Source organism: Motacilla alba, chromosome 1A, assembly GCF_015832195.1.
Source record: "Motacilla alba alba isolate MOTALB_02 chromosome 1A, Motacilla_alba_V1.0_pri, whole genome shotgun sequence".
NCBI lineage: Eukaryota > Metazoa > Chordata > Aves > Passeriformes > Motacillidae > Motacilla > Motacilla alba.
The window spans coordinates 21,649,007-21,662,366 of NC_052031.1; the positions used below are offsets into that span (position 1 = coordinate 21,649,007).

General features: G+C 39.1%; 2 protein-coding genes across 8 annotated transcripts in view; both read left to right on the forward strand.

Annotated features, from left to right (window-relative positions):
- The window catches only part of IQUB (IQ motif and ubiquitin domain containing), a 28,119-nt gene extending 21,330 nt beyond the window's left edge, over positions 1-6,789 (forward strand). For 4 of the 7 annotated variants that reach the window (XM_038153349.1, XM_038153351.1, XM_038153350.1 and 1 more), the window contains exon 12: positions 2,141-6,357. In XM_038153349.1, coding sequence (XP_038009277.1) covers positions 2,141-2,302 — 162 coding nt within the window. In that variant the 3' untranslated portion in view covers positions 2,303-6,357. Of the gene's footprint in view, positions 1-57 lie in introns of all 7 variants that reach the window. The other 3 variants (XR_005258893.1, XM_038153353.1, XM_038153354.1) reach the window with 3 other exon arrangements.
- Positions 6,790-7,013: 224 nt separating this feature from the next.
- Positions 7,014-13,360, forward strand: part of ATP6AP1 (ATPase H+ transporting accessory protein 1) — a 51,894-nt gene continuing 45,547 nt past the window's right edge. Inside the window, exon 1 of the mRNA XM_038153358.1 lies at positions 7,014-7,381. Coding sequence (XP_038009286.1) covers positions 7,251-7,381 — 131 coding nt within the window. The 5' untranslated portion in view covers positions 7,014-7,250. The remainder of the gene's footprint in view (positions 7,382-13,360) is intronic.

Consider the following 13,360-nt stretch of genomic DNA (forward strand, 5'->3'; position numbering starts at 1 on the left):
ATGTTTAAATTGGCTCATTGTGACTACTTAAATGATTGCATCTGTACTATTAAACAGAATGGACAGTAGTCCAGAGGGCATCTGGCATGTACAGCTCAGTCCATGTACCTGAACTCTGTCTTGTCTGAGTTCTCCCTCCTGAAATGCAAGAAACTGAGTGGCCTCATCCATGCTGCCTGGTGAGCATGCCATGCATGCTCTCTGTTCCTTCAGATCAGATCATACTAGAGCTAGGCTGGATGAAAAGCATACTAAAGACTAACCATAAATACTGTGACCATTGCGTGCCTGTACTCTTGTACATGCTCTGGCCTCATTAGTTTTTGTTCTTCTAAATTTCTCATCAAATAGAAGAATGTTTCCTTGTCTATAACTTGTCCATTTGTCATCATAAGATTTGCCACTACTTTCTCACATAAATATCAGCTAAGTATCCCTTACAATGCAACCTTATAGTTTGCATTTAAGCAATAGAAACATAATTTCTCTTCTGAATTAAAACCACTTAGGACTGCATTAAACTCATCATCAAAATGGGATTTTTACATTAATCCCCCCAATTCCATATCTAAACATGGTAGTCTATGAAATACCTCTCCACTGATCATAATATATTAAGAATATTAGATCTGTAAGGCACAGGAGAATCCTGTGAGTTGTGTTTGTCCTGCACTTAATAATGGCTTAATAAGCCTTTCAGTTCCAGGTTATTGATTTATATAAGTAGTGATCTGCAGTCATTGTTGCCTAGTGTTCTTAATTCAATTTTTAACACAGTATATGTGCATCAGAAATGCAGCTTCAGCTGTCATGCATTGCTCTTCTTTCTGGAAGCCTTAAGAGAAAACTAAATGGACCAAATTAATTGCTTTCTTTAAAGTTTTGCTTTATGGATGAAATATATCAGGGAATTCTAAAGGCAAAAGGAATTCTGCAATCCATTATATTTTGTGTGTGAGTGCTCAGTTTGTATCTTTAAGTACACACGTTTATGTGAGCTTTAGCTTTAGAAGGTAAAATCAGTTTCAAGCTGGGAATCCCTTTATTGGCTCCTCTCACTCACTGTGAGTCAAGAAGGCTATTCAGGCAATCTGAATCCTGTGATGCTCCTCAGCACCCATGAATTTCTGCTACCAGTGCATTGTGGCAGGCAGAGATCCTGATGGAGCACTTCTCTGGTTTGATGCCATGAGTCTGGATGTCATAGTCAAAGAAATGCCATTGACTTGATCAGGTCCAGGGCTTCAGTGGATGGGGGAGTTAGGTCAGAACAGGTAAGCTACACAAGCCTACATAAAAACCATGAGGTATTTCCATTAGCTCTTGCAACAAATATGGGTGTGAATCAGTTGTAGCAAGGACTCAACTTTCTTCTTCAAAAAAATAAAATGAAGAGTATGAAATAAGGAAAATGAGACAAAAATAGAATGTTGTAAGTTGAATCATTGGTTTTCATTCACTGAAACAAAAAAGGCCTCTTAAGCCATTTGTTTAATAGCAGTTATTCATAGTGATTTTATTTAATAGCAATTATTTAATGTGATAATACAGCACTAATTATAAGTGGTAATACTACAGCAATAGCAAAAGGTTTTTTCAATTAAATATTCTGGTTATTTATTCCAACATCCCAACTACTAACAGTAACTAGGAATTTGGGAAAATGTCACCACTGCATGCAAGTGCTGACTGAAATGCTGCAAAATATTTGCTGCCATGATTAGTTGAAAATAATGACTCTGATTCTTATTGAGGAATGCTCCTACAGTCTTCACCTTGCAAATGTTGCTATCTAAGTGTTGCCTTATTTAATTTTCGAATGTAAGTACAAATGTTCTCACCTGAAATAAATAAGTAAGTTTTATCTTGAATAGATAAAAAAAGTTACTCTGGTTTTAAAACGTGACTAATATTTCACAAGGAGAAATTTTTGCTACTGGGCCATAAGATAGTACTATAGAACTACAAAATATTTCATTATGTATATATACAAGTAAATGTTCTGTATTAGTTTATTAAAAGGTCACTATTCATAATGTCTAAAATATGTCTAAATGTTTAAAATGTCAAAAATATGAAGCAACACATATATTTTTAGATATTTTAATTGTATTTATGGTATTTGAATTTTTTTTTTCAGACTTATGAAGCTCCATTTATTTACAGAATAGAACAAAAGCATATCCGGGCAAAACACTACTTTGCTCGGATTCCTGCCATGACATCATTTTTGCATAGAAGTAACAATCAGTCTAATGCAAATTCCTACAAAAAACATAGTTCTTCAAAGTTAAAGAAATGAACTAAATTCCTAGATTTTAAAGAAATACACTTTTTCATCAATAAAAATTGTATTAAACAGATCAAAATAAACTTCTAAGGATAAAATAATTTGATCTCATTCAGTTAATTTAAATGCATTTCAAGTTTTGTAACCTCATTTAAAAAAATAAAATGTTGTTAAAGAGCTTTGTAAATTCTCAGTTTTTAGAGCAATGATTTTTTTTTAATTATTTTTCCTGCATTGCTTGGAACATTTTGTCTGTACTGTAATATTCCTGTTGGGCAAATTCTGTTAATTCTTTGTCACTCTTTAATTAGAAAATTAATACTATAGCACTGTATTTAATTTATTTTTCTTGTCTTAAGCACATAAAGCAGAAACCCCCTCAAGCCCTGAATTCTTACAGAACAATAGAATATATGAACCTTTCCAGATATAGTCACTTTGTCCAGCAAACATTTGTGCAAAAAAACAATTTTACATTTTGTAGCTCATCTAGATGGTCATACTGGAACTGCCAGTATGTAATTATTGTATCCAAGATGTTGAAATTATTGTAAATATTCTAATTTGAGTATTATAATTTGAATATCATAATTTGAAATACACATTTTGGACTGTTTGAAATATGTTTAGTTTTGAGAAGTTTGTATTATTTGAAGAAGTAAATTCTCCCCATAATTAAAGAAGTTTATGTTTGATCATGGTTACAGAGAAAAACATATGGTATAAATTCAAAAATCCAACCAGAAGTTGCAAGGTTCTTCTTGAAACCTCTATTATAAGATGTGGGTTTGACCCAGCTTTTTGCTGTAACAGATGAAACTACCTAGGAAAAAGCAGTAGCATTTACAAAGAGAAATAAGGACGTATTTGGCAGTAAACAGCTGAAAACTGAATTGACTCCCTCAATAGAACATGAACTGTAGAACCAGTATCTGGTTCTACAGTGCATTTTAACAAGTGCATTTTAACATCATTGGAACCTTTCCACTGATTTTACCATTAAATTCAGAATTTTAGTTTAATTAAGTTCTGGATTGTAGTTCAGTACTGCAGTAATTGTAGAATTGCAGCACATGAGCCTTCCAGCTGGCGTATGTGCTTTCTGACATCTGAGCCTTAAGATAGGAATGACTGCTGAGTCTGAATTTCCCCCAGAGTGATAAAAGGAGTTTTGAAGTAAATTATGGGTTGAATGGCAATGAGTCAGATAGGAATCTGCCTCTTTATAAATATTTTTCCTTCCTTCTTAAGCATATTTTAAAAAAGGTAATTTACAACTCCAGAAGGGTGATTTAAAAAAAAAAAAAGTAAGGAAATAGTTCAAACAAATGTGAACAGCCAGTAGTCCACTGATTTCAATGCAATGCAGTATTAGAGGTTTCTGGAATCCCAGAATCATTTAGGTTGCAAGGATCTTTAAGATCAAGTCATTAACCTGACACGGCCAACTCCACCATTAAACTGTGTCTCTAAGTTCTACACCTACATGGCTTTTCAATACCTCCAGGTGTGGTGACTCCACCACTCCCCTGGGCAGCTTCTTCCAAAGCTTGACTACCCTTTCAGTGAAGAATTGTTTCCTATTATCCAACATAAATCTCTTTTGGTGTAACTTGAGGCCATTTTCTCTTGTCTCTCTAGACTCTTCACTAGCTTCACTGCCCTTCTGTGGACATGCTCCACCACATCATCCTCTTTTGTTATCCTTAGGCAACAGATCCCCTCATCCAGATCATTGGTAAAGAGGTTAATCAGGACTGGCCCCAGTACTGAGCCCTGGGGAGCACCACTGGTGACTGTATGCCAGATCAATGTGAACTCCCTTCACCAGCACCATTAGCTCTTTCCTGGCAGTGCCATTTAGTCACACTGGGAAAACCTTTGTTTTGTAAATAGCTAAAAACTTGTGCTGGAAGTACAGTGAGTTGGATGCTTGACTAATATTTGGAACACGCTTTGCCACAAAATAAGTCTTCTAAGTAATGTCATCCTTCAAATCAGTGTCCAAAAAAGCCCACTATTTTTAGGAGTGAAGAAAAAAGGAGAAAATATATGCAGATATATTTGTGAGATAAATTTACTTGGTGAAGCAAATTAAAATCCCACTCAATAGGCTCTTCTCGTTCCTTTTTTCCAAAGCTTTTTTCACCTCAGTTGTTCCCAAACTGTGGTTTGTGGAGAAATATTAAAAAGGAAACGTCAGTTTGTTTTCAGTTAAAAGTTTGCTCATAAGTGATATGCTAATCTGAGAGAAAACAATCTGGTTATGTTTCAAGAAGTTTTAAGACTGTTTCTGTGAGGCAGAATACAGAGTATTCCCACCAACTGTGCATCTCACTTGTGTGTGATGAAGCACAGCAGTGAAGAGGAGGCAAAGCTCAGGATGTGATGATGGGGCTGACGGCGACCAGAGCGTGGATGCAACCCGGGCGGAGTCCTGCGGTTTGTGTCGCCACGGCCATGGGGAGGAACAGGAAGTGAGGCTAGAAACTATGTGGCTGTGATCCACTTGTTGCCCAGAAATGTTTTGTAGAAACCAAGTACACCTCCTACCAGCAAATATTCCATGCAATGCAACTGCACAGAGTGGAAGGTTTGACCACAGTCCCACCAACAGCACTTTGCACAGTAGTGGTTAAAAAGGTATAAAATGTACTTCAATTTTGTACCAAATTTGTGGGGGATGAGAATTGGACACAAAATTTTAAGGGATAGATTGACAGGCTTGTCTTTCTTGTCCTCCACAAAAAGGATGCCTTTCGGTGAGTCTTGGATTGTCAGTTATGCTGAGTATTGACACAGGAAATTAAACTTGTGATTGCAGTCATATTGTTAATGCAATATATTCTGCGGCAGCTGCTTTTGTCACCAGCAATCCCAAAGAAGCTACATTCAATAAACCACGGATTTGTGAACCCAGCTGGCTCTTCTGAATGTGATCAGACCTGCAGACTATTTGTGCATCTGATGTAGGGCCTAGGGTGATGTTTTTGTAACTGTGGGTGAATTAGTTAGTGTGTCAAATATTGTCCTTCTGCAAAATTGAGTTTTGTTGGAAATTCTACAATTCCTTTATTCTGTCTAAGTGCTTCTGTTCCTACCTCTTGTCTTTGAGGTTTGGTTTGCTGTCTTACCTGTACACACCCTTAAACTGGCAAACACACACACTGGCTTGTTAAAGGGAACAGATGAGATTTCTAATATATCTCTGAGGTTAAGAGGAAAAAGTACAGTTAAATTCTGCATTATGTAAAGGTAACTTGGAGAAGAAAAGGAACATGACAATATTTTATTGCTACCCTTAAAATTATTTTTTTTCTGAGAAATCACATTTCAGATTGAGTTGATGAACAAATCACCTTTTATTAGGCAACTACACTATGACAATATACTGTGATTCAAGGCAAATGAATTTAACTGATCTGGCTACATGTGCTCAGATTTAGATGTGCATGTCTTCTGACCTCTATTTGTGTCATCTTGTACAGTTTTCATTGTGCTTCCTTATTTTTCCCTCAACTCATTTTAACATAGCTCATGACTTCTTTTGTGTATGATTTCTAACATCCTGTTCTGGTGGTGAGGAGGCATTTGTGCCCAGAGCCAAACATGTGCCCAGGCTGCTGCTGCCTAATGTAGTCACAAGGTGTAGAAACTGCTCAGTGTTTGGCAGGCACAGAAAAGAGTCCCAGAGCAATTTGCTTCCGGGCATGAAGGAATTCTCTAAGACTGTTTTGTTCTTGCATGGGTCTTGTGAAATACCGAAGTTGTGTCACTACATACTGAAATGATTATAATTTGCTTATAATATATTTGATTATAATATGTGATCATCACATGCTGAAGTGATTATAATTTGCCCCGACTTAAGATATTTTTGATTTCTGGGGCAGCGTAGCTCCATGCAAAAGATAGTTTAACAATTCTGTGTTTCAGTGGCTCTGAACATGCCATTTTCTCTCTCTTCCTTCTTGCTGGAATCTGCAGTTTGTTGCGGATTTCAAACCTGTCAACACCCAAATGTGTGACGCCAGATCTCAATACATGTGAAAAAACTAAGCTGAGGGACACGATAATATGTAGCAGCGGAAGATAGAAGTTCTGCAGAATACATTTTGTGCAGTACAGAAAACTTTTCTGTAAACTCCATTTTGAAGTTACATAACTGTTATCAGCCTGCACAGGACAGGAGTTTGGACTTCATGACTCTCCCTTGCACTTGAAGGTTAGCGGAAACTGAATGCTTTCACTGCAGAGTGTTTTACGAGCTGTTTAAATCCCAAACCTGAAAGTATTAAAAGTATGAGTATCTCCCAAGCTCAAGAGAAGGAAGTTCACGTTCTGAAATTTCCCCCTGCTGTTGGAGAGCAACGTCAGCCCGCAGCGTGGCTGAGCCCGGCTGCGAGCAGCCCGAGAGGAAAGAGCCGCTGTGCACAGTGAGTGAGCCCGGCTGAGAGCAGCCCGAGAGGGAAGAGCCGCTGTGCACAGTGAGTGAGCCCGGCTGAGAGCAGCCCGAGAGGGAAGAGCCGCTGTGCACAGTGAGTGAGCCCGGCTGAGAGCAGCCCGAGAGGGAAGAGCCGCTGTGCACAGTGACCGAGCCCGGCTGAGAGCAGCCCGAGAGGAAAGAGCCGCTGTGCACAGTGACCGAGCCCGGCTGCGAGCAGCCCGAGAGGGAAGTGCCGCTGTGCACAGTGACCGAGCCCGGCTGCGAGCAGCCCGAGAGGAAAGAGCCGCTGTGCACAGTGACTGAGCCCGGCTGAGAGCAGCCCGAGAGGGAAGTGCCGCTGTGCACAGTGACCGAGCCCGGCTGCGAGCAGCCCGAGGGGGAAGTGCCGCTGTGCACAGTGACTGAGCCCGGCTGCGAGCAGCCCGAGAGGGAAGTGCGGCTGTGCACACGCTCGGACTCTCCCCGTTCCGCTGTGCACACGCCCGGACTCTCCCCGTGCCGGGCCGGTTCCGCATGCCCTCGCCCGCAGCCATGGCTCGGCTGTGCCCCGCCGCTCCAGCCCTGCTGCTGGCCTCCCTTGCCCTGCTGCTCCACACGTCTCTGGCCGTGCATCATGTGCCGATGCTGCTTTGGTCAACTCGGAGGTAAGAGATGGAATGGAAGTGTATCCCTGCTTATGCTCCTGCTCTGTGTGTGTCTGCACAGAATATGTTGTGCCATCGAACATGGTAAATCAGCTCTGGGCAATGAAATTAGCCAATAAATAAATTCGCACCTCGGCCATCAAACAAGCCAACAGATGATTTTACCCAGTTTTATTTATAATTTTTGTGTTCCAAGTTGAGCAAGAAGTAAATAAATTCTGTAAACTAATCTGAAGTAGATGTGCTTTATTCACCCTAAAGCATCTTTGGACTCTACTGTTATGGCTTAAAGCCACAACAAAAAAGGAGCTAACCAAAAACTCTGTTGTACTTTTTTAAGCCTTAGATTTCCTAACTTCTGAACCCTGACTTTTCACTTTAATGTTCATTTAAATACAAGTTCTAATACAGGTACATTGCTGTATGTATATGCCTCAGATGTTAGAAACAACTGCAGTCTTGACAGATCCAGAGACACATGAAATTCAGGGGTTTGCATATACTTATAAAATAGGACTCTGAAGCTGTTTTGAAAGAACCAGGTATAGACCTCTTTCTTTCCAGCCAGGGATTTTATTCATGATCACTTTAAGGATTTGTACCATTACTTGGGATTTCCAGAAATATGGCCAGTTGGGCAATGCAGTAGTTTCAGGTGGATACTGAGTATGTATATTGTCAGAAAAATTTATTAACCACTTATTAACCACCTTTGCCATATGTTTACACATCTTAAATGGATTTCCAAAACTGGAAATTCTGCATATGGAAGTCTACATGTTTTGAAAAAGTTTGATTTTATAGCTTTCACTTTGTTTTCTCCCCCTAAAAGAAAAAAAAAAAAAGTTTCACTATCAAGGCAATTTTGTATTCAAAATACTTAGTGATTCACCACTACATGAGACAGGCATTCATATGAGTATATTACCCCTGTGTAGTACCCCTGTATTTAAAAGCAAAGTAAATGTTGGATAGCACTGTTCTTAGGTTAAAAGTTATTCAAAGCATCTAAGAAAAGATCAGTGCTTCCTTTGTCCTACTTCCTGGTTTATACAAAAAACATACCTGCTGTACATATAAACAAGATCTTATCATGTGCTCCCATGTGGTCATAAAAGCAAACTTTCCATTGAGATGCAGTTAGCATCTTGTTCTACTGCAGATTTTTCTGGTTTATACAAATCCAGTGCAGAAGATCAGGATACTGGACTGGGTAAATAGTTTCATGTCTCCGGGAACAGAACCGTTTGTGGAAGAAGTGTTCCTCCAACCATGATATTTGCATTTTGAAAGGTAAAGTTCTTGTGGGGCCAAAATTAGTTCTGGTGAAGGTGTATGAAGCAACTAAAAATAAGTTTTTCATTATTTGATGAAACAAAGTAATGCTAACAACAACTTCCTGTTGCTAACCCCTAACTCCATGCTCTACGTTTGGTACTTCACAGTGATGTGAGGTTTGCAGTGTGTCATCCACAGGCCTATGACATTTGGAAATTACTATTAGGAGTCTTAGGAAAATTAACTATAGAATTGCAGTAATTATGGATGTCTATGGACATCCATTCACTCTGTAAGAACATGTCCCAGAATAACAGTTCAGAAATTCATTAATCAACAGAAGTTGTGATTCACTGATCTAGTCCATCGCTCTTTCCCTGTTAGGATTTGGTTTTGAATAATTGAAGGATACTACATTTTGTTCTAATTTAGAACTAGCCAGTGTTTGCCAAGCCATGTCTCAGGACAGATGTATTAGCGAATGTGACAGTCTCTTTGATGCATTATTTCTATACTGTATTCATGCTATTAAAGATAATGTTAGATTCTCACAGAGACATTAGTAAATCAAATACCTCTGTCCTCTGGAAAGTAAAATGCAGATCCCTACTTGGAGAAAAGTGTTTTTTTAAAAAAACAACATTCTTTCTCAGTTCAACTAGGGAATAACTCGGTATGTCACACTGTCCTGTTTTTCACAAAAAAATCTATTAGTGGATGTTCTTCAAATAACTTTGGTGTGGAAAATTTGACCTTTATTTTAAATCAGCCTTTAAACTAATATTCCTTGGTTGGATTTTTGAAGCAGGGAAGGTTGAGAGGCTCTTCTTGCATATGATACACAGAACAAATTTGATTTAGCCATTTTGAACTAATATTCAAACGAATTTCTTTCCCTCCACAGATAAAGAGGAGGAGTTTGAGCAAATAAATTCATTAAAATTGGCTTTTGTAATTGCCCCCTCATGTGTTTGTTTTAGGAATGATTTTTGCCTACAGTCTTTTAAAATATATTACTTCCTTTTTTATGCTATGCTTATATAGGGAAAATAATCCTTTTCTGGCAAACCCAGGTTATAAGTGATTTTGAGAAGGCATTAGTGCCAATTAGTACATTTGCACTGTTTCCTACACTACAGGGACTTTACTGATAAATCTACTGAAAGAAGGTGTAACATAGAAGGGAAAAATTTTTTTAGCTGTAATTTTATTGGATGCCCATAGAGCCCCTGTGTGCCAGCATGAAAGCTGTTTTACCACTCCTGAGCAGGGGAAAACATGATTTCTTACATGGTAATCACAAGGTGACTGATAGAAACAACTGACAAGAATAACTTGTAGGAAAGAGTTCTATCTGAAGAGTTCTATCTGAAGGAAAGAGTTTCTATCTGAAGCCAGATAGAAAGCAAAAATGTAATCATGAGTTAGACTGCTGGAAGCCTTGTTGTCTCCCCATCTGCCCTTCTGGTGGGTCCGGATACAGGAAATCTTAAAATCTTTGCTTCCACCACCCTAATTGCTCAAATTCCAGAAAGAATTCTGTTCAGGGAAGAGCATAATGTTGTCATGTCAGAGCAGTGAGGTATAAAAAAGAAGCAAAATGTCAAGCTAAGCTTGCTTTCCTCACTTTCTTTAGGGCATTGTTTGACTGTTGGAGGACAGAGAGAGCAGTTGAGTTTTAAGTTTCCTCTAACCTAAAGCTTCCTTAGGATTCCTTAAAGCTGTGTGCTCTGCACACAGGAGTCACTATGTGGTTACCATTACCTCCATTAGCAGAGGTGCTTGTCATTTGGAGCCCCACGGGTGCAGTGGTGGGGAGCCTGCTGTGCTTGGCACGTGGGTGAGCGTAGGAGACTCTGTGTCTCTGGGCGCAGGAGTTTGTGTGAGCAGTCAGCAAGAGCAATCAATATGTGTGTTGGCCTGCTGCAGGTTCCACACTGTGCTGTCCATCTCTGAGGTGAGGAGCTCAGTGGGATGAGCCGCTTGGTGGCGTTCAGGGAAGCTCATCCTCAGTGTATCCAGGAGCCCCTGGCACTCACAGATTCCATTTCACCCTGCAGCTCCCAGGAAAGCACCCAGTAAAACGTCCTGAGCAGGAAAGGAGGCTGGTGGGGACTGGGGCAAAAGTCTTGGGAGGAGTGGCTGAGGGACCTGGGGGTGTTTAGTCTGGAGAAAAGGGGGCTGAGGGGAGACCTCTCTACAACTCCCTGAAAGAGGGCTGTAGCCAGGTGAGGGTTGGTCTCTTCTCCCAACTCAACTAGCAAGTGATTGGATAAAAGGAAGCAGCCTCAAGTTGCACCAGGGGAAGTGTGGGTTGGATATTAGGAAAAATTTTTTCACTGCAAGTGTGATCAGGCATTGGAACAGGGAAGTGGTTGAGTCAGCTGGAAATGTTCTAAAACCATGTGGATGTTGCGCTTAGGCATATGGTTTAGTGGTGGGCATGGCAGTGCTGGATTGACAGTTGGATTTGATGATTTTAGAGGTCTTTCTAGCCTAAATGTTTCTGAGATTCTATTTCCTGTCTGAACCACACTGAGAATGTTGTTGTACCAAGCAGACAGCAACAGCTTCCTCAGTGAAGGATGTAGCCTTCTCTACTGCCCTGCATAGTGCTCAGCAAACTGTTAAAAAGCAGCAAAATAAATGCATGGATGATATTGTGAATATAATTATTAGGCAAAAGCTACATTTTAATAGAATTACTAATCAACTGATGTAGATGTTTTATGATGATGAAGTTACAAAAGTTGACTGCTTGAAAGTTAAAAAGTGTCACAAAAGGTGTTTTCAAGGTTAGATAGCTAACAAGAACTGCTTCAAGGAACAGGGAATTTCTTAGAAGCAAGTATGCTTTAAAAGAGGATCATTACACTTCTGAGGTTTTTGAGTTCACAGCAAAAGCCTTTATCATTGTGCTGCTGCAAATAATTTCATTTTGTTTGATGTGCTTTTGTTACCTTTTAGTCTTAATTGCAAATCCCCAAAGCTCTCAAAAGCTTCATTTCTTTTTTTTTTTTCTAAGATTAGGTATGAAATGGATTTATTTAGTTGTTTTTTTTAAATAAATATACCAAGATATTCAGGGTCATTTTCTTTCACACAAACCATTTTTTATCATCTCTTAATTTGTTCTATCTGCTTTTTCTTTAATATCGTTAGTATTTTGATGTGGCCATGTAAGGCACAAAGTCAGTATGAAAGTCAGATCCTGAAGAGTCAGTCAGAATCGTTGTGACTTTCTGTGTTTTCAAATATATTCATTTAAAAGATTATACTTGATTTTTTTTAAAATTGTGAGGTTTGTCTTCTCTGAAAAGTTGAGGCATACCTGTTGCAATTTCTCAGTTTTTTATGTTCATAAATATAAGTTAATGTGGATTTCCAAGCACAAATTAACAAAGCAAAGATGCTGAGTAAAACTAAAAAAATACCAGATGATTTCAACCAATAAAAATCCGTTTCTTTCATCTCAGCAAGATTTATTTCTAAAGCTTGTAAAGTGGCAGGCAAAAGTTCTACTAGAATTTAATTTTCACATCTCCAGCTTGTTGTCCTGAAAGAGTCTTCCACACACAGAGTTTGCTCTAATGCTTTCCCAAACCCCGAGTCCAAAGTGAGATGGGGATCACCTGTTGCTGCAGGACTGTGCTGGTTTGAGCATAGGTGCAATTTAACACTCTCGATTCACTTTCAGCAATCTTCATTGGAATTACAGGGGGGACTTGGAGTGCAATTTAGATTTTCTTTATCCAAAAAACCACATTGAACCCCACATATGTGTTCATTAACCCTGTTCTGCCTCCATCTCAAAGGACTGCAAAGGTTGTTCTCATTTATAAAAGCTTGCTGTGCAATGGCCATTTGCAAATTGCTTTAGGTTAGAAAATACAACTTTTATCTCAACTTGATCAAATTGCAATCAATAATAAATGATGTTAGAGCAACAATTGCCTATATTTGACTCATTGTAATTAACCAGTTAGAGTGTCATCAATTGCTAAAACCTCTTTTCTCATGTTTTAGCAATTGATGTGTGCCTGGGCAAAGATGGAAGATTATGCATCAAGTTCAATTTGTTTTTCCAAAGACAATTTTCATTAGTCAAAACACCTAGGATAAAAATGCTCATTAAAAGTTTCATCCCTACAGACCCATGTTGCATACTGTTAAAATCCCAATGAGGTGTTGAAAGAATAATGCCACCTCTTGTTTTGCCTGTTTCCTGTGGCAGCAGAACTAAATAGATGAGTTATTTCTCTGTCCAGTCCTCATAGTGACAGGTTGGCAAAGGAGTTGAAAGCTGGGTGCTTTGAGTCATTCCATTCAGAAGAGCTCCTGCTGCTGGAAAGGGGGCTTTTCTGAGCCGCTTCTGTAGAATGGTTCCTTCATCGTGAAAACCTTAGGAGAGAACCTGTGTACAATGGCACTGTAAGACACTTCTACTAACAAAAGCTCTATTTAAAAAAAACTAGTTTAAGGCAACTTGGGATCTGGTCTGAGTTCTACTCCTCCTGACCTCCATCTGTCAGCACTGCCAAGTGGTTTGGGAGTTGGGATGCCATCTGGGAATTCTCTCTGAATGTTTTCAACATATTCTTCTTCATTGCACTTAGTAAGTAACTTTTTATGGAAAGATGCAACTCTGGTGTTGTACACAAACAAGAAAATAGAGAGAGACATTACCCCTATTCATTCTTA